Source organism: Ambystoma mexicanum, chromosome 1q, assembly GCF_040938575.1.
Source record: "Ambystoma mexicanum isolate Mex_15411 chromosome 1q, UKY_AmexF1_1, whole genome shotgun sequence".
NCBI lineage: Eukaryota > Metazoa > Chordata > Amphibia > Caudata > Ambystomatidae > Ambystoma > Ambystoma mexicanum.
In genome coordinates this window covers 1252662013-1252685416 of record NC_090922.1, presented here as the reverse complement: position 1 = coordinate 1252685416, position 23404 = coordinate 1252662013, and the positions used below count along the sequence as shown (strand labels likewise).

Below are 23404 nucleotides of genomic sequence, written 5' to 3'. Positions count from 1 at the left end.
GCCCTCACACCAACAACTCAATATAAAGTGCTAAGGGGTTGTTTTCTCAGCAGGTCATTCATAGATCTTTTCCAAGTTCATAACACAAACTTCCAAATGGTGCAATAACAAACAAAGTTCAACAGAGGTCAAGAGAATGCCTCCATTCTCTTGACTTCTCACAGTGTTCACAAGTCCCAGAGGGAACTGACTCCCTTAGCCTGGTTTCTTTTCCACTTCCTTGAATAGTCAAGTGAATGTCTCCCTTCTCTTAGCTTTGCAACAATGTTCACAAATCCCAGGGGCTTTCTCTCTACCCCAGGTTTCTCTTCCTTTGCACAGCCAACCAGGTTTCCTCTTCTCGCTGGTACTGTGACTATGAAGAGGAGTAACAGGTGTCATTCTTATATGGGTGCGAGTCCCAAACTTGCCTGGTTTCAACAGTTCCCTTTCTAGGTAGACTTGGTATACTCTCCTGCCAAGTACCACCTATTGCACAGTCGACCTGGTTCACCTTCCTCCCAGGTACTTTGACTATGAGCATGAGCAACTGATGTATTTCTGGTATGGTCGAGTCCCAGTCTCGCCTGTCTTTGGTACATCTCCTTCTAGGTAGGATTGGTTTACTCTCATGCCAAGCACTACCATATATTATCATAGGTGTGAAAGTTTCTTCAATATTACCTTCATGGTCCCAGACCCTAGGTTAGGGGTATTTCTCCCCTTTATCTGCTTGCCACCACTTCCTCTGCTTTTCAGGGTCCCAGCCACTAGGTAAGTGGTATGTCTCCACCTTCCCTGCTTGCCATCACTTTCTCTGGTTCCCAGCATCTTTCTTCCCCTCTGTGTACCTGATTTCCTGGTTTGCGAGTGCGTCCGCCTTCTCCCACCTTCCTCCGTTGTGCCCCGGGACTCATGGTGCTTGGGGAGGCTTTGTTTGGTCTGTGGCCGCCCTGTAGCAGCAACTGTCCTTCTGGAAGCCATTGTGCTTTGCAAACTTCAGAACCGCTTGTCGCCTGCGTCCACCAGCCTGCCGTCCCTTCCTCTGTCTCAGAACTGGCACCGGAGCCCTCAGCTTCTTCCTGGGCATCCTGGTTTTCTCTCAGTCTACGGCAGACATGGTGCCTTCCCTCTCTGCTCCTCCAGGGAGGACTGCTCTTCCTAGGAAGTCCGTCTTTGCTTTTTATTTCATAGCCGGGTTTGGCTAGATTGAATATGCTCGTCTGCTCCCTGTGGTTCCACAGGTTGCTCTTCCGCACCCCACGCATCACCTTTGTCTCAGTACATTTCTCGAAGGTGTGGTGTCATGACTGTTCTATTTCATCTCAGTATTATTTAGGGGAGGACAAAGTTCTACTTTGCTCACACAGAAGTTTGAGAGATTCCAGGATTATGGAGAGGGTAAGAGGGTGAGGGAGCTGGGACAGTGGTAGGAATATGTCACGTCTCCCGTAGGGTGTCATCCCTCATCCCATGAGCGTTTTCCCTCCCCGTGTGATACTCGGATGGTGCACCACCCCCAGGGGCATTATTGGACTGTGGCTGCACCGCCATGGCTACTGGAGAAGGGTTCTCCCCCAGGAGAAAGGACGACATCCAAGGATTCATCACAGACAGGAAAGGGATAGAGAGACAGCGAGAAGCAAGATGGTGAAATGCTTCATCCAGGGACCACAGCCCTCCTGCCTATCCTACTCACGTTCCCTTCCCTGCTTACTGACAACAAATGCCTTTAGACATGCAGCACCCTGCTGTAAGGCTACTTCTTCTGAATGGGTGTACTCCTTTGATACCTGGGCCCAGGAGATCTGCCTGCTGTGCAGCTGTCTCTGGGAGAGGGTGTCACCGGGCCTCACAAAGGGGACAAAGAGAGGCTGGGTCCTTTGGATTCTGTCCTGCCGTTTGGCAATTTCTTCCCGGCTGACCCGAATACACATTCCCTGCCACAGCAGAGCTGACTCAATAGGAGCGGACACATGTGTGATATCAATTTGGATTTGGCTGCCACGACCATAAGTAGTGCCATGCATTATGCCTAAACTCAGGCATAGCTTATTTTTGGAGATTACCCTCCTACCAGCATGGGGTACTCATGTCCATCATTGTGTTGGTACTGGGGGCATTTCTTAAATGCCAACCCTGTGCTGCAGTGACTTGGCTGTCGCTGCGGCAGTCGGGTGGGCATCTTGCGACCTTTGAACCTGTACTGTGCCACAAGCAGAGCAGGTGCTGTGGATCAGGCTACTGATGCAGCAAGGGAACACATACACTATACTTTTGGCATGGACTTGGTAACAAAAGGGGACCTGGTTAGCAGATTACCCTTTGGAGAAGAATTCACCCGCCTCATGTTATGTATTAATAAAAATCAAAAAAGGCCAGGGCTTTGCACCCTTGCCAGATGGCAATTCTTTACGATTGGCTTAAAGAATGGAGATGTACACACACAACTCCAATCGTATATTGATCCAAGCGTGCAACCACAAATAAAAATCATAGACCCAAAAACACAAACATCCATACTATGTATCAATCCAATCTTCCAATCTCTATTCAAGTAGTAGTGGAAAGTAAGGCTACCAAGTAGGCCTCTTTGGGGGCTGCCACTCTGATGTTTGAGCTAGAGAGCACCATGAAACTGGAGTAGCCAAAAGGGCCACTGAGAATGACTGGGCATACACTCCCACTTGGGGTGACTATAGCAACACAAAATATGCAATGGCTAGACGGTTTAGAATTAATCTTAACCACTAGCATTGCTCTGGTCACCCCTCCAGACCATAGTTATTTGCCTGCCAAGCCATTACAGAAAGGGGAAAGACCATATGCAAATCAGGCTTGGTCTCACCCCAAATGGGACAGTCCAGCAACAACTGCTTGGTCACATCCCTTCTGCACAAGACCACTAGCATCCCCAGACATGTTTCAGCCATAATGGGCATCATCAGTGAGGTGTAGTTTGGGTCACTAGGTTCAGGAGGCCCAGGACCCATATCTGGGCACTGCCATAGATATAATTGTCCCAACCTCTGATTTTATTCTCTGGTCTACAGTCCTTCCTTTCCCAGTGAATGCAACCCACACAATAGGTTGCTTCCCTTCCACTTCTTTCTGTTGCTTTCCCCGCAATCATTCTAATGTGTGTACATGTGTGCTTGAGGGAAATGTAACTGCCAATACAGTATCTGTACTGTATGTGTAAGCAAAGCGTATCATGCTCCTGTTGGAACAGCACCTGCTTGTTTTCTGTATGTGGAATGCTTTAATGGCAGCGGTATGTGCAGTACTCAGTCTTTGAGTTTATGCTTCTTGCCTTGCTTTTGCCAGACATATAGCTTTCTGTTGGGTGCTTGTACCTGTTATGAGGGCAGTACAATGAAAGGAGATTACCAGGCTCTTACCAATAGTGGAATTCGGGCACATCATACATTACACTACAAAGAATGCAATTGGGGTAGTCTGTTTTTCACTCTCCACCATATCCCTTGCACACTTCCAGACAACAGTTATCACTCAAATTTCATAAGCATCTCAATAGTCACTTTCATTTATTATTTAAATAATAACTCTGATCCGACGGGTTGGATCGGATGGTAACTTCCTGGGCCCCAAGTTACAGAACGATGGGACCCGGCACCATTACCACCAGATCCAGCCTCCCAGATCGAGTTTTATTGCTATAAGCACCCCAGGGTTCCAATCTGGAAACCGGGATGCTGACAGCAAGGTATTGTGTATGTAGGAACGGACGTGCTTCTAGTGTACCATTCATTCATACAAAAAGTACCAAAGATGGCTGCCGAGGAGATGGAAGACGGGGCTCCATGTGGAGACCCTCTTCCATTTCCATGGTGGCTGGGGGGCTAGAGCGGTGGCAGTGGTTGCGCTGCTGCCAAAAGATTAAGGTGAGTGGGGTCGGAGGGTGAGGAGGCAAGAGAACAGTGACCCAGAGAGGAGGAAAGGGTGTGGGGGTAGATGATGGGGTGGGGAAGCAGCCATCAGGTTGCTTGGAACGGGGGCTAAAATCGTGGAATCCAACCCGGGATCAGAGCAGCCTGATTGGCTGGCCCCCCTCTGCACCAGGTGCTAGTTCATATTCATTCTTACTTTAAAAAGGGCAAGCCAGGGTTTCTTCACCTAAAGAGCCTCAGGTTAAACATGCTCCATAACAATGAACTGGATCCTCTCACCGTGACTATGAAAAGGAGTAGCAGGTGTCATTCTTATATGGGTGCGAGTCCCAGACTTGCCTGGTTTCAACAGTTCCCTTTCTAGGTAGACTTGGTATACTCTCCTGCCAAGTACCACCTATTGCACAGTCGACCTGGTTCACCTTCCTCCCAGGTACATTGACTATGAGGATGAGCAACTGATGTATTTCTGGTATGGTCGAGTCCCAGTCTCGCCTGTCTTTGGTACATCTCCTTCTAGGTAGGCTTGGTTTACTCTCATGCCAAGCACCACCATATATTATCATAGGTGTGAAAGTTTCTTCAATATTACTTTCATGGTCCCAGACCCTAGGTTAGGGGTATTTCTCCCCCTTCCCTGCTTGCCATCACTTTCTCTGGTTCCCAGCATCTTTCTTCCTCTCTGTGTACCTGATTTCCTGGTTTGCGAGTGCGCCCGCCTTCTCCCACCTTCCTCCGTTATGCCCCGGGACTCATGGTGCTTGGGGAGGTTTTGTTTGGTCTCTGGCCGCTCTGTAGCAGCAACTGTCCTTCTGGAAGCCATTGTGCTTCGCAAACTTCAGAACCGCCTGTCGCCTGCGTCCACCAGCCTGCCGTCCCTTCCTCTGTCTCAGAACTGGCACCGGAGCCCACAGCTTCTTCCTGGGCGCCCCGGTTTTCTCTCCGTCTATGGCAGACATTTATTGCAATAAGCACCCCAGGGTTCCAATCTGGAAACCGGGATGCTGACAGCAAGGTTTACTGTATTATGGCAGGCCTCTAGCAGTTTTAACTCCGATATTATAAGCTGCCTAATGATCAATTCAATTTCTGGTGTACACAATTCTCATTTCTAGATGGCAGCAAAACAAGTTATTCCAAGTAACATTTCTAACAATCACACAACCTCAATATGGTATATGTCTCCTTTGCAAAATGGCCCTGATGTGTCAGTCACTGATTGGCTCCTATTGCCCTGACTTTCTTTGGGTGTATGCAAATTAATCAGTATTCTTTTTTTGTTTCAGGACCACCAATAGGTAGTGGAGTAAATCTAGATTGTTCTCCTCATCATTCCTCACAAGTTCAGAGATAGTGAAAGAACGTCCTCCCATACAATTTGATTTACCAATGACCTTGCCTTCCAAAGTCAAGAATCTAGGCTGCTTCTGGAAACATAACCTTAACCTTACCCCAAATAAACCATTTAGTAAAATGCTAGTTTTTGCGTTACATCTTCTTAGACAAGCCTCTTCTTTTATTCAACTACTGTAATTCACTTTACCTGGCTATTCCTAATTATCAAATCATACAAATTCAAAAGATCCAAGATGTTGGCATTTGTTTGATATTCCAACTATCGTGAAGAGACAACACGTCTCCAATCATTGCATTGGCTGCCCATTGGAGCACAGATCTCTGTTAAAGTGCTGTTTCTGACTTTTAAATTTCTCCACCCCCTCCCTTGTAATCTAGGAAAGAAAATTCAGCGCTACAGGCCTTCCTGGTCTGTACTATGATATAATATGATATGGCATTTGTAACGCGCCTATACACAAGTGTTTCAAGGCGCGACGAGGCAGTGGGCGGGGACAAGGGGAAACTGACAATGATCCTACTAGGCCAGGTGTCATGCAGATCGCGCAAGTGCAGGGTAGAGGGGAAGGGAAAAGTGCAGGGGGAAAGGGAGAGGGGAAAGTGCAGTACAGGGTTAGTAGAATACATGATAAATAATAAGGGCCAGCTGGTGGCAAGTGCAAGGTAAGTGCAGACAAGTGCTGGGAGGAGGGGCTGTGGGGATACAGAGACAGTCCCGCAGTGCAGGGGTTGACAGGGAGGCAGTGCAGGGTAGAGTCGCTGGGCCAAGGAACGAGATCGATGAGTGACCCGAATGCAGATTCAGTGCAGTTTCAGTGATTTTAGCAGGGGAGAGGGGGAGAGAAAGCGGAGGCAAAGAGGAAGGTTTTGAGGTGCTTCCGGAACCGGAGATGGTTCTCCTCAAGTTTCAGGGAGGCAGGAAGGCTGTTCCAGAGGGAGGCCCGTGTTGCGGAGAGAGATCTACCCCCAACTCGTTGCTTGGAGAAGCGGCTGACCCTGAGGGAGTTGGAGGCGGATGAGCGAAGAGCTCGAGAAGGAAGATATTTAGGAAGAGAGAGTTGAAGGTATTCAGGCCCCAGAAGGCCTTGTGGACAATGCAGAGGGTTTTGAACTTAATCCTCGCAGTCACTGGGCTTGAGGCCAAGGACAAGTCTCTCAGTCCTGTTCTGGATGAGTTGCAAAGGGTGGAGAGTAGAGGCAGGCAGATTTAGATAGAGGCTGTTACAGTAGTCCAGCTTCGAGAGATCCAGGGCTCTAGAGACACTGAGCTTCTGGGGGAAGGAGAGGAAAGGAAGGATACCTCTGAGAAGGAGTAGCTGGTAGTGTGACTTCTTAGAGACTTCAGGTATGTGAGGAGAGAAAGAGAGTGTGGAGTCGAAGATGACCCCGAGGTTTTTTGCCTTGCAGGTAGGAGCAGGAAGAAGGCCAAGAGAGGCCGGTCAGAGAGCTGCAGGGAAGGAGGGAGTGGGTGTGCCGATGAGGATAATCTCAGTCTTACTGGCATTAAGGCAGAGGTCGTTGGCGGCACACCATTCATGGATAGCAGAAAGACAATCCGAGATGAGGGAAGGGGAAGAGGAGGCCGAGGGTAGCCTGAAAATGAGCTGGGTATCATCCACATAGCACTGAAAGTTGGGGCACAGAGCGGCAATGCGGTGGGCAAGAAGTGCCAGATACTGGTTGAACAGCCAGGGAGAGAGGTTAGATCCCTGGGGGACACCACAGGTAGAGAAAAAGATGTCAGAGTGGAAGGACCCCAGTTGGACCTGGGAGGGCCGATTGGAGAGGAAAGAGGTCAGCCACGCCAGAGCCTGACCAGTGATACCCAGGTTATCACAGAGATGTTGAGCAGGATGGTGTGGCTGACAGTATCAAAGACAGAAGAGAGATCGAGCAAAATGAGAACACATGGGGTGTTAGAGTCAAGGTTAGAGAGCAGGTCCTCACGGATGTTCAGGAGAGCAGTTTCCGTGCTTCTGGCAGCTCTGAAGCCAGACTGATGGTCATGAAGACTACCAACAGATTCAGCATGGAGATTAAGCTGGGAGATGGCCAGTTTCTCCAGGAGCTTGCCCAGGAAGGGAGTGATAGAGATTGGGCGATAGTTAGCCGGGCAGGAGGGGTCGGAAGAGGGTTTCTTAAGAAGGGGGTGCACAAGGGAGTGCTTGAGGGGGGATGGGAAGACTCCAGAGGCGAAGGAGTGATTGCAGAAGTCAGCCAGGGCAGGAGCCAAGGAGTCGATGTGGTCCTTGATAGTTTTGAAGGAACAGGGGTGGACCTGTTTAGACGAGACTTTTATAGATCGGACTTGTCTCGAAACCTCGTCAGCAGAAAAAAGGGGAAAGGCAGAGAAGGAGGGAGGAGGGGTGGCTACAGAAGGGCCAGAGGAAGAGCAGGGGATAGAGGGGGGGGCAGTGATGGGAGGTGAGTGAGGACAGGATGTCCTGAGTTTTTTAGATGAAGTTAGAGGCCAGTGCCGTGCCGAGGGTCTGGGAGGGGACAGGAGAGGTAGAGGTTGGCCAGCTCCTTGCAGATTTTGAAGAGTTCGGCCGAATTGTTAGATGCTGCAGAGAGGCAGGCTTGGATAAGTGAACCGACCAGTTGTTGCTTGCTATTCCCAGATCTCACCTTAATCAGTGTGTTTTTCGGTGGCAGCTCCTGCATCCAAATTCACTCCATAAGCAATCTCGTGACATTCTGGAAACTATGAAGACCTGGCTCTTCTGCTAACTAGGCTTAGGCCGCCATCTCGTTTTCTCAGTGTTTTTGCGATGTAGGAAGCTTAATGATACAGTTACTCTGTCAGTGATGCGTTGCAAATTCACCCAAAACAAATATACTTAAGTCAATTATTATTTTAAATGCTCAAAGCTACATGAGCTACTCACCATTCCACTGAGTCCATGTGCTGCCTACTACAGCATCTTCTTTATCAGGAAAGTGTAATTTGGGAAATAGAAGTCCTTTACCATGGTCGTCCTACTCTGAAGGCCTACACAGTCCATATACGCAATATAGTTATGTAAGGTAAGAATGAGATATTTTGATAATATAGGAATGATATATTTTTTTATTTTGTTATAATTAAAAAAGTGAATAATAAGTTGCATGTGAAATTTGAGTAATGTATATAGTGTAATCTATGTGAAACTACTGCAGGCAAATAACATCGTCAGTCCACTGGGACGATCTTTTTAACCCGACTCCTAGAAAGCCTTCCCAACATATTCTAGTACTGTCATTTATCAATCTAACTCTGCTCCTCGAATATTTTGGTAAAATGATTGATAGTACAGTTGCATGTTTATAGATAACAAGCGTTTGTAATGAATAAGTGGTTTGTCAGCTGACCAATGATATAAAATCATCCGTCTCTCTGGGTAGGCTTCAGGCAGGCTCTCACCCAACCATATGGACCGGGCACAAGTAGATCTATGCAGCTCATAATCTCAAAGAAATGATGAATGGATGTGGTGTCTTAGCTCTAACACTGAGTGACTTTTCAATGGCACTTGACATCATTGACCATTATATTCAATATCCAATGTCTCCCTGAGATCACGACTGGTGATAAAGCTTTGGAGTGGATTTCTGAGTGACGTTGATTAAGGAGCATCTCCTTCTTCCTCTAGGTTTGTTTTTTCCCCTTCCATGAGGGACCCACAGCACTTGACCCTTTCCCCTGCCTTATTTAAGGTGTCTCACCAACGTTTGATCGGAATTTGGCTTTTACAAACAAGCAGAAAATCAACAGGCTGACATTCCTCTTCTGTCCACTGATGTTATGAGATCAGAAGTGACTGCAGTTGGACAATTGAATTCCATTCCCCATGACAGACGCTCTCATTTAGAAGTAAACCTAAAGCCTGGCTATTTTTCGGCTCACAGTAAATACTGTGATGGATAGGTTGGGGAGGAAAGCCTGATAATGAGAACTTTAGATGTACTGTTGCTTTATAGGTTCCTTACACTTTACACTTATACATAAATCTATGAGTGGAGTACAACGTTATAGGATAGCCTAGAGGATGTGAGAGTTACTGGGCTCATCATGTTAGGCTCTGTCATATGATGTGAGTAATGTGATGATTCACAGGTTCTCGTCACTTCTCTCCAAGGGGGAGCACTTCCCTATGAGGGAAGGGAGGTGAGGCCTCTACCCAATATTCCCCCTAGGGGTGGTGGAATGCGGAAACTCACAGGGAAAGACTGCCCAGAAGCCATGATGCTGGTAAAGCTATCTAACATCCACTTGACAGTGCTACTGTTTGTTGTTTTAATGTCTCTTCTATCTCACCTTCAAGATCTGTTTTGACTGAGATGAGGAAGAGCCAGGGAGATATGCGGAGTAACCACAGACTGTATTACCCAGAGACTGACAAGGTGGCCCCAAGGAAGCATGAGGAATGCATCAGGAACAACAAAGAAAGACGTTGATGTTACCCTGGGGAGGGCCCACCTATATAATGTAAAGTTTGAGGAAGGAATAATGTTGTGGGGAAGTAGGAACAGCCATTAGGGAAGCCGGTGTCCATCCTGTACAGCTTCAAACCCGTGGCATCCGAAGTCCTGAAAGACCGTTGGTCTTTGGGCAAGAAGCAGTGAGGAGCTACACGAGCCGGTGGGAGACCGACTGGCCACTGAAGAGGGAAGAATCTTGTGGTGGTGTGAACGCCAAGAGGTGGACCATGTGGTCCATTAACAATGCAGAGACCGCCGTGGAAACGGCTCAGCGGAGCTGCAACAACCAAAGAGAAGCAGCAGAATAGCACGCTGGGGAAGCGCACAGAAGCAACACTGACCCGAGACCCCAAGAAGAGCTGGGCACACTCCCCAGTCAAGATGCAGTTAACAGGAGTTGTTGGCAAGATGGGTCGAGTCCAGGGAGGTACCAGTCAAGCATTCCTTGGTTGTGAACTCCCTCGTCAGAGTAGTGATACCAGAGAACCAAGCAAACATTCCTCTGGAGTGAACTCCTCAACTCAGTAGTGATACCAAGAGGACTAAGAGTCAAGCCTTCTTCGGGAGTAATCTCCTGTGTCACAAAAGTAATATCAAATGAACCAAGAGTCAGGGAATCTCTCTTTTTACAATAGTAATCTACAAAACAACCAAAGTACAGAGTGCCTCAGGAGTGAACTTCCTTTTCACAGTGGTGAAACTAATAAACCATAAAACAACTGTTAATCCAAGAACCTGGGGTGTGCAAGCTCCTCAATGCTCAAGAGCAGACCCAGGGCCCAGGGAGTCCTGAAAGTATAAGGAACGTAAGAAGAAGAGTTGCTAGGAATTCGAGGCAGAGCCCTAACATATCCAGGCGGAAGTCAAGAGACGAACAAGTTACTTTCTTACCTGGTAACGTTCTTTCGATGGGATGGTCCGAAGACGTATTCCATATCTATGACATTTAATCACCACAGCTGTGCTGCTTCGGAAACTTTTTTCGGCGTCTGCGTCCTGCGTCGATGCGCCGTCGTCGAGGACCTCCTCCGATGTCCGACGTCATCCGATGTGATAAGTAGGACGCACGACGCCCGTAGCCTCAGTTGTAGTTTTTTCCCCCAGAACGTGTGACATTAGTCAACTGCCAGTCAGACATAAAGCCTTGCAGAACGTAAGCTGCAATCGCAAAAGAAATTCTGCAGCGGGGAAGGCAGGGCGGGAGCGATATGGAATACGTCGTCGGACCATCCCATCGAAAGAACATTACCAGGTAAAAAAGTAACTTGTTCTTCGAGGGGATTGGGTCCTCCGACGTATTCCATATCTATGACAGACTCCCAAAGCAGTACCAGAGCAAGGAGGAGGGAAAGAATTTAGAATCAAAATTTAGAATAGCAATCAAATAGCAGAGCAAAGGACCGCCTTGCCAAAGGCCAGATCCTGTGCTCGGATGGAATCAAGGGAATAGTGACGTACAAATGTATGTACTGAAGCCCAGGTGGCTGCATCACAGATGTTGCGAATAGGAACACCCCTCTGCAGGGCAGTAGATGCAGCCATACCCCTGGTAGAATGAGCCCGCAAGCCAGTCGGTGGGTCCTTACCCGCCAAGCGGTAGCACTCCGAGATGGCGAAAATAATCCAGCGAGACAAAGTCTGTTTCATCACAGCTTGCCCTAAATGCTTTCCAGCGTAACCAATAAAGAGTTGATCGTCCACTCTGACCCGGGACATGCGTGAAACATAAAAGCTTAAAGCTCTCCTAGGATCAAGCCTATGGAGCCTCTCCTCTTCCTTACCAGGATGCGGAGGAGGATAGAATGCCGGAAGAACAACCTTCTGGGCCAAATGAAATTCCGTCACTACCTTCGGAAGAAAAGAAGGACGAACTCTAAGGACAACCCTGTCCTTGTGAAATAAAGGGTGGCTTAACTGAAAGTGCCTGTAACTCACTCACTCTGCGAGCGGAAGTAACCGCAACTAAAAACACAGTTTTCAGAGTTAACAGCCTCAAAGGGCAAGAATGTAAAGGCTCAAACGGAGCACCCATAAGAAACTTAAGAACAAGGTTTAAATCCCAACCGGGCACCAGGAAAGGTGACGGAGGGAACACATTAGTGAGCCCTTTCAGAAACTGTGAAATTAAAGGGATTTTAAAGTAAGAACACTCTTCAGACGAGCGCTTAAAGATGGACAGCGCCGCCAGGTAACCTTTAATGGTACCCACTTGCAAGCCCCTGTGGGCCAAAGAAAGTAAAAAGGACAGAACCATGGGGATGTCACATGCAAAAGGATCCACATTCTGAACTTGGCACCAGTCGCAGAACTTACGCCAACGGCAACGGTACAGAGACTTTGTTGCTGGCCTTCGGGCCGAAAGCAACACCTCCATCACGTCTTCAGGTAGGTCCCAATCCATATACCTCAACCTTTCAGAAGCCAAGCGTGAAGGTTGAGGGATCTGAACTCTGGATGGAGAACCTGACCCCCCTCCCGTGAGAGCAGATCGTCTCGGTAGGGAAGACGACGCGGAGGGCAGATGGACAAGTCGAGAAGGTCCGGGTACCACGTCCTCCGAGCCCACGCCGGAGCAATGAGGATCATCCGGGAACCGAACTTCCGTAACCTCTGCAGCACTTGCGGGATGACGGGGACTGGAGGAAACGCGTACAGCAGCGGGAACGACCACTCCACCACGAACGCGTCTCCCAAGGCTCCTTTTGGAGGAAATTCTCGCGAGCAAAACCTTTCGCACTTCAGGTTGACACTGGAGGCGAAGAGATCCACTTGAGGGGTCCCCCAAAGGGCGAAGATCTCCAGGAGAATCTCCTGAGCCAACTCCCACTCATGAGAGATCGTGCTCTGCCTGATCAGAGCGTCCGCCGTCACGTTTTCGTCTCCGGCCAGATGAACTGCCGAGATCGAAACTTCCTGCTGGATGGCCCAGAACTCGAGCTGCATCGCCACCCTGCACAGAGGAAGTGACCCTGCCCCCCCCCCTTTTTGTTGAGGTAGTGCATGGCCACTGTGTAGTCCGTCAGGATCAGGACACTCTTTCCTCGCACAGTCGGCAGAAAAGCCTTCAGGGCTAGCCTGACGGCCCTCAGCTCCAACAGATTGATATGGAGTCTGGACTCCGACGGAGACCAACGACCGCTGACTGTCAGCCCGTTGGCATGAGCTCCCCAACCCGTGAGGAATGCATCCGTCACAATCGTCACCTCCGGCCAGGGAAGCCAAAAAGGAGCCCCCTTCATCAAGTTGCCTTCGACGGCCCACCACAGAAGGTCCCGGGCGACCGAGGGCGGCACCTGAACCGGGTCCGACATCCTGCCAGAGGACTGCGACCATTGCGTCTTGAGCGCCCACTGCAAAGATCTCATCCGCAGGCGAGCCTCTGGCACCAGAAGAATGCAGGATGCCATGAGGCCGAGCAGCCTCAAGAACTCGAACGCTGGGAGCGTCTGGGCATGCTGAAACTTGTGCACCATCTGCTGAATGTGAAGAGCCCTCACCTGGGGAGGAAAACACTGCCCAAGGGAAGTGTCGAGCACTGCTCCGATGTACTGGAGCCGCTGTGTTGGCGTCAAATGGGACTTCTTTAAATTGAGGGAGAAGCCCAGCCTGTGAAGGGAGTGGCAGGTGACGGACAGATGATCCAGGACTTGCTCGGGAGAGCTCCCCCTGATCAACCAATCGTCCAGGTAGGGGTAGACGTGAATCCCCCCCTTGCCTGAGATGCGCTGCCACCACCACCATGAGCTTGGTGAAAACCCTCGGGGCGGAGGTCAATCCGAACGGCAGGACCCGAAACTGAAAGTGGAAGTCGCCAACCGCGAACCTCAGGTACTTCTTGTGCTTGGGATGGATCGGCACATGGAAGTAAGCATCCTTGAGGTCGAGTGACACCAACCAGTCCTGAAGCTGAAGGGCGTGGAGGACTTGAGAGAGAGTAACCATCTTGAACTTGTCCTTCCTGAGGAGTTTGTTCAAACTGCGCAAGTCCATGATGGTTCGCAATCCCCCGTCTTTCTTCGAAATCAAAAAATAAGGGGAATACCATCCCATGTTCCTCTCCGCTACAGGCACCAGTTCTATGGCGCCTTTCTCCAGCAGGGCTTGAATTTCCTGCGCAAGGAGCGGATCCGGACTCTGCAAAGAGAGGTTCCCCGGTGGATTGTCGCGAGGCCTGTGCCGAAAGGGAAGACAGTAGCCGTGGGTTATGATCTCCAGAACCCACACATCTGAAGTAATGGCTTGCCACTCTACAAGATGCTGCGCCAGCCTTCCCCCAACCGGCGAACCATGGGACATGGCCTCATGACTGAGTGGCAGCGGCCGCGGCGTTACCGGAGGGCAAAGAGGCAACTGCCCGAGCGGCCTTGGCACCACGGGTACCCTGTCGTCCACCTCTGGTACCCCTGCGTTGGCCTCTTTGACTGCCAGCTCCTCTCGCTTTACTGAAGGACGAGTAATAGCGAAAGGAACCACCCCTCCACTGCTGTCCCCTAGGACGAAAAGGCGGAGGTTGGCGAACTGCAGCGCCCAACGACTTTGCTGCAGCTTTTGAGGTCTGCAACCTCTCAAGGCTCTCGTCAGCCTTGCTGCCAAAAAGGTGTTCACCGTCAAAGGGCATGTTGAGGAGCCGAGACGGCACATCAGGAGCAAACCCCGAATTCCGCAACCACGCAAACCTGCGTATCACGGTGCTCGCCGCCATGGACCTACTGACGCATTCAGCTAAGTCCAAACCCGACTGAACGGACTCACACATGGCATCCTTACCATCCTGGACCATAGCAAGGAAACCATCCCGTTCGTCCCCTTCGGGAATATGTTCAGCCGCTAACGCAACACAGTTCCACAGAGTGTGTGTGAAACGAGACAAGGCACAAATGGAGTTGTCCGCCTGAAGCGCCATACCACCAGAAGAAAACACTTTCTTCGCCCAGCCATCAAAACGTTTGTCGTCCCTATCAGGAGGGATGGTAGGGTACGACGCCTGCTTTGCCGGGGCCGTGGCCACATGCACCACCAAACTCTCCGGAGTAGGGTGCCTGGTCAAGTAGCAGGGGTCGCTACTGGCTGGACGGTATTTTCGCGACAAGGATCTGCCCACTGCCGGGAGACTCTCCGGAGCAGTCCAAGCCACCACCACCCTTCCGTGTAAAGCCATATGGAACGGCAGTACCGGATCAATTGGGGGACCAACATCAAGGATGTCCGTCAGATCATCCTGCACAAACTCCCCTGGGGGAGCAGACCATCCCAAGTACTCAGAAACCCTAGCCATAAGGCGCCGGTACGAGGAATCGGCATGAGAGCCAGGCTCAGGCCTACAAAACTCCACCTCCGGACGAGGTGTCCAGTCCAATGGCATCATGCAGTGACTGTCTCAAATCGTCAAACTGACTATGACCCGAGACAATTTCATCTGGAACCTGACTAGGAACCAGGCCATCAGAATCCTCATCCGCCTCTGAAATATAGTCCAGGTGGCGAAAAGAAGGCACCCGAGAGTGCTTGCTCTTAACCAGAGCCTTCCTAGGGGGTTCTCCCGTGCCACGGGGTACCTCCGACACGAAAGGCGTCGATGGCGTCGAGCGAATCGGCGCCGGCGTCGAGAGAACCGGCATCGGTGCCGAGAGGATCGGCGTCGAGGAAATCGGCGTCGACGTCAGATGCAGCGCCTCCAGCAATGGCGGCGTCGACACAGTCCTCGAAGCCGGAGCCCCGAGCGTGTCCCTCGACGACCTGAGCGTCGATGGCTTCGACGACTTCCTCGGAGCCGGAGCCTCGAGAAAGCCTGTCGACGCCCTCGATGCCTCAGACGTCGATGTCTTCCTCGAAGACCTCACAGGTGCATGCGGTCTAGAACGCGTCGAGGACCGGGACCTGGAACGGGTACGTCGAGAACGAGTCTTCTTGTCCGAACGGGACCTCTCCCGTGACTCGTGCCGACCACTCTTGCGAGCGGTGTCTCTCGACCTCTCACGACCGACCCCACTCGGGGGCGCGGACGGCATAGTACCCTGCAACTCAAGAATCGCCAGCATTGTCTTCCCGAAGGAAGCCCATTCCTCCGGCGTCGCACGGCTGGTGGGGTAAGCGACGTGCCGGGCAGAGTCCTCCGAAGAGGACCTGGAAGACGACTGGTGTCGGCGCTTCCGAGAATGCCTCGAAGAGGCTGAGGAGTGGCGAGACCGACTCCTAGAAGGAGACCCACGAGATTTCCGACGATGACGCGGTGAGTCACCCCTCGAATCATCCGTCGAAAGCCCCGCAGACTCCGACTTCCTGGGCTAGGACACCCGACCTACCGACAACTTCTTCTTACGTTCGCGTAAGGCTTTGGACGTGAGCGACTGGCAGTCCATACAGTCATCCGTGTCGTGGGCCTCCCCGAGGCACCAGAGGCAGGCGTCGTGCGAGTCCGTCACCGACATCTTGGACCCACACTCCCCGCACTTCTTGAAACCCGGACGCGGGGTCGAAGACGAAGTAGAAGACATCTTCACACAAAGGATTTTCACAAAACTAACAAGTTCGAAGAACCGAGAAAAACAGAACTCTAAAGAGTCGAGGCGTGAACCGAGAATCACGAAGCAACACGTTCGCGGAAAAAACGGAACTGAGGCTACGGGCGTCGTGCGTCCTACTTATCACATCGGATGACGTCGGACGAGGTCCTCGACGACGGCGCATCGACGTCATTGACGCAGAAAAAAGTTTCCGAAGCAGCACAGCTGTGGTGATTACATGTCATAGATATGGAATAGGTTGGAGGACCCAATCCCCTCGATTTTTAAACACTTGTGCAAAAGACTGTAACGGAATAGCCTTCAAGAATTTTTCAGGTAGACCAGGAGAAGGGAGTCATTCTCCTAGTCCTATTGGTAGATCAAACCCTATTGCAAAAGACTGCTGTTAACCCAGCCTAAGACTGAATTATTACACCAGGAGAAGGGGTATCCTTGTCAAGCACTTGTTGAATCCTTTTGTTTGTTTATTAGTGGCAGGGATAGAGTAGTTGGTTTGGACAGAGGACAATATTTTGGTTTTGACATACATCCTGACAGCGAGCACCCTAGCTATTATTTGTTTATGTAGGGATCACATTTTAAAAATAGGAAAAGATTGGTTATGTTTCCTTTTGCTGATAATAAATGTTTACAGCCAAAATGCCATCCCGTTGTCCGCCTCTACACTCCACTGTGCCACAGTACTTAGGCACGACATGGCATTATTTGATATACCTTATCATTGTAATGGCAATACTTGGACATGTGGTGCCATTCCAGCACAGTTACATTGATGCACTGCTTAATACAGTACCCCATCTATGCCTCCACCAACACACCCATGCATGCAGTGCACAACACATACAACCTTGCATATTCTGGCCATGCAGCAGGGCCAAAGCAAAAATAAAATGTTTCATGTGATTTGAATACATTTGTTGAGATCCATTTACACTATATGATTTGTGTGAAAAATGTACTTCTTGCATAATTTACAGACACACAATTGGAAATCTGAATGAGTAAGTAAATCGTAGAAGGCATAAGCATAAATTAGCAAGTTACTCTAAATTCCCTGAACCTTTGTGAGTGGGGTCGAATTTTCTGAGAACTATTACTCGATTGAGCATATGCTGGGTAGTTTGCTTCCCATGGTACAAGTTAAGCTTGTGAATAGCATTTCAAAAGGTTAGCCTGTAGGATCACAGATTGTATTTACAAGGAATAAAGATGCTCTGTTTACCTTCGCTGTGATGCTGGGTGAGTTCCTCTCTTCGTTTCTCACGCCCGAGTCCCTCTGAGGAAGGTCATGGCGAGTGTTCCCATGCATCGGTCGCGCCAGTGGGGGCCACCTGTCAGCTCTCCGTGTCTGCGATTGCGATAGAAACTGTTCTTCCATGATCATAGGCATAATCCCATGGTACTAAAGTGATGGACAATCAAGGATTAGTCAAATAAGGTCTCAACGATCAATTTGAATGGCGCAAATCATCATTTGTGCGGATCAGCTGCTATTTTGAGCATCAGCGATGTAAAGCACCTTGTTGATATTCGCGGTGGTGGTGAGGCCTGGTGGCTCATTAGCGACTGATTCATTAGCACACATTCATTCATTTGCCATCATTGTGGAGTGCAGAGAGCCAACAAGGCCCCAACATGGAAGAGAGCTTTCCAACTGTAGGGTAAATACCGGTGTCTAATTTGCACAAATTGAATCCACAATTAAAATATGAGCAATGACTCTGGACTGGAAAGGCATGAACTGACAATGGCGTTTTATTGGTTACCAGTGCAATCTTGCACCTGAGCTCTCTTTGCTCAAGTTGGATTAACGAGCACATTAAGGTAACAGATGAATATTGAGTGCAAAATAAAGAGGGTCCAAGCACAGAGTGCAGAATATCGTCGATATGAAAATATGGAACAAATAAATACCTTTTAAAACAAATAATTAGGACCTGTCAGTGTGACAGACGGTTGGTGAGGAAGCGATGTAGAGGAGGTTGGCACACGAATATATTGTAGTCTACCCCCATTAACCTAGCATTTACTCTCCATTTTGAGCAATTTGCAAAGGTTGCTATTTCATATTTATTTTTCAACTAAATTAAAGGGCTAGCATTTTTGGTTTGTAATGTTATGTGATGCTATGTTACTTGGCATTGATAAAGGTTTCATCTGCCATCGTCATGGCCTTGCATTGCAGACTGCGGTCCATGCGGCCCATTCAGAGATACAGGACCAGCATTTCGATAACGGTGTATTGAATTATTGATTAACGTTGGTGAGGCATAACATAACAATAAAATACATTTCATAGACAGAGACAGCATTTAAATAACAGTGCATTGAATTATTCATTAACGCTGTAACCCCATAGTTCAGCCAAGATAGTAATGTTCTGTACTTCGATGTGCAGTGTTGCAGAGAGGTGGGTGTGGACGAGACCTGTTGCTAGGGCTGCCTGCTTGACTGTCTCATTGTTTTGCATACTGATGTAAGGCTGCATAAGTGTGGGGACTGGGGTTGCTGTGCGGTGGACTATGTCAGCTGGATTTGCCATTGGTCTTTTGTCACAAGGTCACAAGGTAGTGTAAGAGATCACTCAATATAAAAGTGTAGGTTCAACACCTTTATTTCCTTCACAGGTAAGGGGTGCGTTGGAGGTACTCCTACATGGATACAGGAGAAAGGTCCAAAACACAAAATGGAATGGTCCATATTAAAAGTGTTGGGTTGTGGGAGTAAATAAACCCGTTGCAAGATTGTACTCTAAGAAGTCCTAGTTTCCTAGTTGGGTGTTCAGTTCCCTATTTTAAATAGCAAGATGCCAGGGTTGTCTCACCCTGAAAGCATCCATCCATTGCACTCACAGCTCACCCTGAAAGCCTCCATCCATTGCACTCACAGCTCACCCTGAAAGCCTCCATCCATTGCACTCGCAGCTCACCCTGAAAGCATCCATCTACTGCACTCACAGTCTCAGGGCTTTAACTCACCTCAGCATGCTTCTTTCTTGGGATGGCAATTTACTTCGGCAGCCACATCGCATTTCTGAATCTGTAGTCGTAGCTCTAACACACTCCTACTGGGGCAAGACCTCATTTTTTAATACTGCTCCCGAGCCAAGGTTCCCTCTTTCCACGATATGCATCCCATGCTTTGAGTTCTCCTGTTTGTGCAACCGTAGTCTAAAATTGAGCGTCATGAGAATCCTGGTAAGAGAGGGGATGGAGTAATGTAATGTAATATTGCATTTGTAAAGCGCCTATTGCCTCTGTTATTGCCTCAAAGCGCTGTAGGTGAACATCCTTGGAGGACGAAGTCAGAGGTATAGGGGATTAGTCAGGGGAATTCAGAATGCATGCGTGCATTTAGCCGGTACGAAGGTAGGTAGGGGTGGCTAAGTCCCTGCCAGCAACTCAAGTAGAACTGGCTTTTGGTTGGGTGCTGTGGAGGCAGTCAGGGGAGTATGCGAGTCAAGGGGACTGATTATGTGTCCGGCTAGACGCATTCTTATCGTGACTCTTAGCTGCATTCTAGTGGCAGAGGTAATGTGCGATATGAGATCGAGAAGCAGCGATTACAGATGTTTGCGGGTGGGTGGCATTGCAATTGGTAGGGATACGGCTATCCTCTATAGTAATGGAGTGTGATACGTAACCGAGAGTCATGGCTGATTATTTGTTTTGTTCATGGATTACCAGTCCTGTTGTGCTGGGAATCCATTCTGTGTGTGCTTGGTACTTTCTTGGTGTCTCCTCAAGTGACTCATCGATGTCCCCACCAACCTGTCTGGGGCGAACTTCACCCAAGAAGTGGATTAGCTCAGTCAAGACGCAGCTGGGAAGAGCCAGGTCTTGAGCGCCTTCCGGAAAGGCGGGGTGATCCTCTATGCAGTGGATGCTAAGAGGGATAGAGTTCCATATTGTGTCTGCTTGGACGGAGAGGGAGGATCCCACTATTCTGGTTGATTTAGCAGAAGGGATGACCAAGGGGAGAGCAGCGCCTGATCTGATGTTTCTGTTGGGTCTTTAGGGGGTGTGCTTGTGTTCTAGACATTCTGGGCCTGTGTGGTGCAGAGCACGGTGGGTGATGCACATAGCCTTGAAGGTGGACCGTTGCCCGACAGGGAACCAGTGCAGGACACAGAGGGCGGGAGTGATGTGATCTCTAGGGAAGCGAGACACTGTCCTCCACTCAAGTGGAACAGCCCAAGTGTCTAATCCATAGAGTGGCGCTGTTTGTAAGAGCATAATGGCTTGAGACTTGCAGAAATTGTATTGTTGGGATGAGTGCTGTTACAACCATAATGAGCAGGGAGCTCAGTGTGGAGTGTGCCTTACATAAGCAAAAGGGTTTAATGCTTGAATCACTATCACAGACATATTTCAAATGTAACATTCTGTGGTAATTGTTCTAGTGTCAAAATTCTATTTAATGTAAATCACCAGGAAACCACATAGGTGCTATTCTGTTCCACTCCCCTTTCTCTAGGGGATTTATTTACAGAAGATGGCGATTTACTCACTGATTTGAATTGTTTATAGACTAAGTGAGAGAGAGTGATTCATTTACAAACCTCAAAGAAATGAATTTACAATGTGCAGACTGGATGCTAATGATGACATCTAAGACCATTGTTTGGGTACAATGGGGCCTGTTGCTTTCTGTACCTCTGCCCAACGCCTTATTCCACCCAAAGGGGACCTTGCCTGCATTGATGTGCCCCCGAACTCCACAACTGACAGACTGAAATTCAGTTAGTGAAAAGCGCTGTTTTGGAGTCGTGAGAGGGCTTGTTTTACAACTAAAAGACAACGTCGTCTCAACAGGTGCCTGTCTTGTTCCAAACTGGACTCGGACAAGGATGGTCCATCAATTATCCCAGGTTGTGCTTAGTTCTAGAGCATAATTCGTGACAATTGGCAGCAGAATTTGAAGCAGCCAACCAGGGCGACTGCCCGCTCTCTGGCAATCCTTTGTCTCGAGGGCTCGCGCTTTGCACTGCGCTGCGCTCGGCCCCATTAGCAGGGATGTGCACATGTCCTGCATGGATCTCAAGCTACAATGTCCAGCCCCCATCCCATGCTTGATGGGCAATGGGGGGGGGGGGGCGCATGCAGGGAATCTAAGTGAAATGACATTCAACTTGGATACGATAGATCCCTTCTAAGAAGCTTCAGCCATGATCGTGATCACTGTAGAACAGCAATTATTAGGTGGGAAATTACTGAATTAATACATTACTAGTGACCACTCTGGTCAAAAGATGTATAAAGTAACAATTTCGGAATTCTTTGTTGCAGCAGTAAAGGTAATGCTGAACAGTGGGGTCTTTAGGAGTTAGACAGCAGCAGTATAACAGGCAGTACTTGAATACCAACTTTTTCTTCATCCGCCCCATCATGGCCTATTGTCATATGCACAATTCAGTGTATTCAGTATTTCTTTCATAAATAGCCAAGAATTTGGCTTTCACCAAAAGGTGACATGCCATCATTTAGACCACCAGTCCACTTCATAAAAGCATTTTGTGCCGCGAGTGAAAGGATGTTCTACCAGGGCTTAGCTAGTTACCGCCTAGCCAGCCATGCCACTGTTATGCCAACTACTTCCAGAAGTTCTTCCGTGTCTCCTCCCTCTCTGATGCCCATCACAGGGTCGCCTCCAGCCACTCAGCTATCCAATCCTGGATGGGCAAATACTTTCTCCTCCTCAACCACTCTAAAATGGAAATTCTCTTCTTTCCTCCTCCTACTTTCCCCCCTTGTACTCTTCCTTTCCCCTCGTCCACTGGTAACCTCAACATCATCTTTGACATCATCTCGATCTCTCCTTACATCACTAGCACAGCTTGCATCTGCCATTCCCAGATCTGCAATATTTGCAACTCTCTTCCTTTCCTTTCCTTTCCTTTCCTTTCCTTTCGCTCCTCACCTCCTACCTGTTATCCCTTGGCTTGACTACTGCTGCTGCTTGGCCTTCCTTAGTTCTGGCTCTAACTCCGCCATCTGCCTACACTATCTTCTGCCTCCCCATTTTCTATCTCCTCGTCGCTTCAGCTCTTTCTTACCTTTTGACTCCCACCTCCTTTTTCATTTTCTTTTCATCGCCTATAAAAGTCTTCATGTCTTTGCCCCCTTACAGCTTTCTTCTCTACTTTCATTTAATCCCTCTGACCAGCTCGTTCGCAAACCCTCCATCTCCTTTCTCTCGATTTCGTGCCTTTTCCCTTCTCGCCAAACCTGTGTACTCCTTTCCCTTTTCCATACGATCCTCAACTTTATTCCACATTTTTTGCTCCTGTTTAAACATTTTCTGATCTGTTTCATTGCTATCAGGTCGATTGTCTTTTGATACCATTAGTATACCTCAGACATGTATAGCAAAAGAGCTTACTAAATACAAAACAAATACATAATTCTGGGGATGCAAAACGGGGTGCCGAAAATGTGTGCATTGATGATGCTTGCTTTCGGACTCCAGGGACATTCATAAAGCAGTATAGCGTTCTTTCATAGATGGGTGAAATGTCGATTTTTTTTCCGAGTACATTTTACAGAAAGAACTCATCGGAATATATAGAGGGGGGTTGGGAAAGTATATATAGGGGTGGGAGTAGTCGGGAATAGGTAAAAAAAATAATAGGGGATGGCGGCTTGGGGGAACCCCCCCAAAAATAAAACATGACTCAATTTCGATGAGATTATTCGGTAAAAAATACTCTGAAAAAAACCCATTCAAATTTTACCCATCCATGAAATTACAAAGGTCAGGAATGTCACTTCTGTGTATACGTGCTCTGAACTGCCACTGCCTCATAATACAAATTTCCTCCCTCAAATAGCATGGAAATGCTTGTTTTGGCATTTGACAGAAAATCCAAGATGGGGTATTTCTGGAATACTGCATGGCATTTCAGTAGTACAATGTATGCGTTTTACGCCCACCAGTGTACATTGAAAGCAGGAACGGTAGTTAGTTACTCCATGTACTATCACGGGTTCTCCACCAAATGTATAGTGCACTGCTAGTGTTTCTTTTGTGGGTGCTAGATGGACACGGCACAAATCGCACCCCACAGAATGTCACCCTTAGGGGATTCGTGAAACGTTTTTCTATGAGATTGCGCCATTATAAAACACTTCCATGAATCATGCCCTAAGTGTGCACAGTTGCTGATGTTCACAG

General features: G+C 48.7%; 1 protein-coding gene across 6 annotated transcripts in view; it reads right to left on the bottom strand.

Moving 5' to 3' along the window:
• LOC138545302 (FRAS1-related extracellular matrix protein 1-like) overlaps positions 1 to 23404 on the bottom strand; it is a 1530918-nt gene that overhangs the window by 95156 nt on the left and 1412358 nt on the right. For all 6 annotated transcript variants that reach the window (XM_069642060.1, XM_069642059.1, XM_069642062.1 and 3 more), the window contains one exon: positions 17454 to 17633. In XM_069642060.1, coding sequence (XP_069498161.1) covers positions 17454 to 17633 — 180 coding nt within the window. The remainder of the gene's footprint in view (positions 1 to 17453; positions 17634 to 23404) is intronic.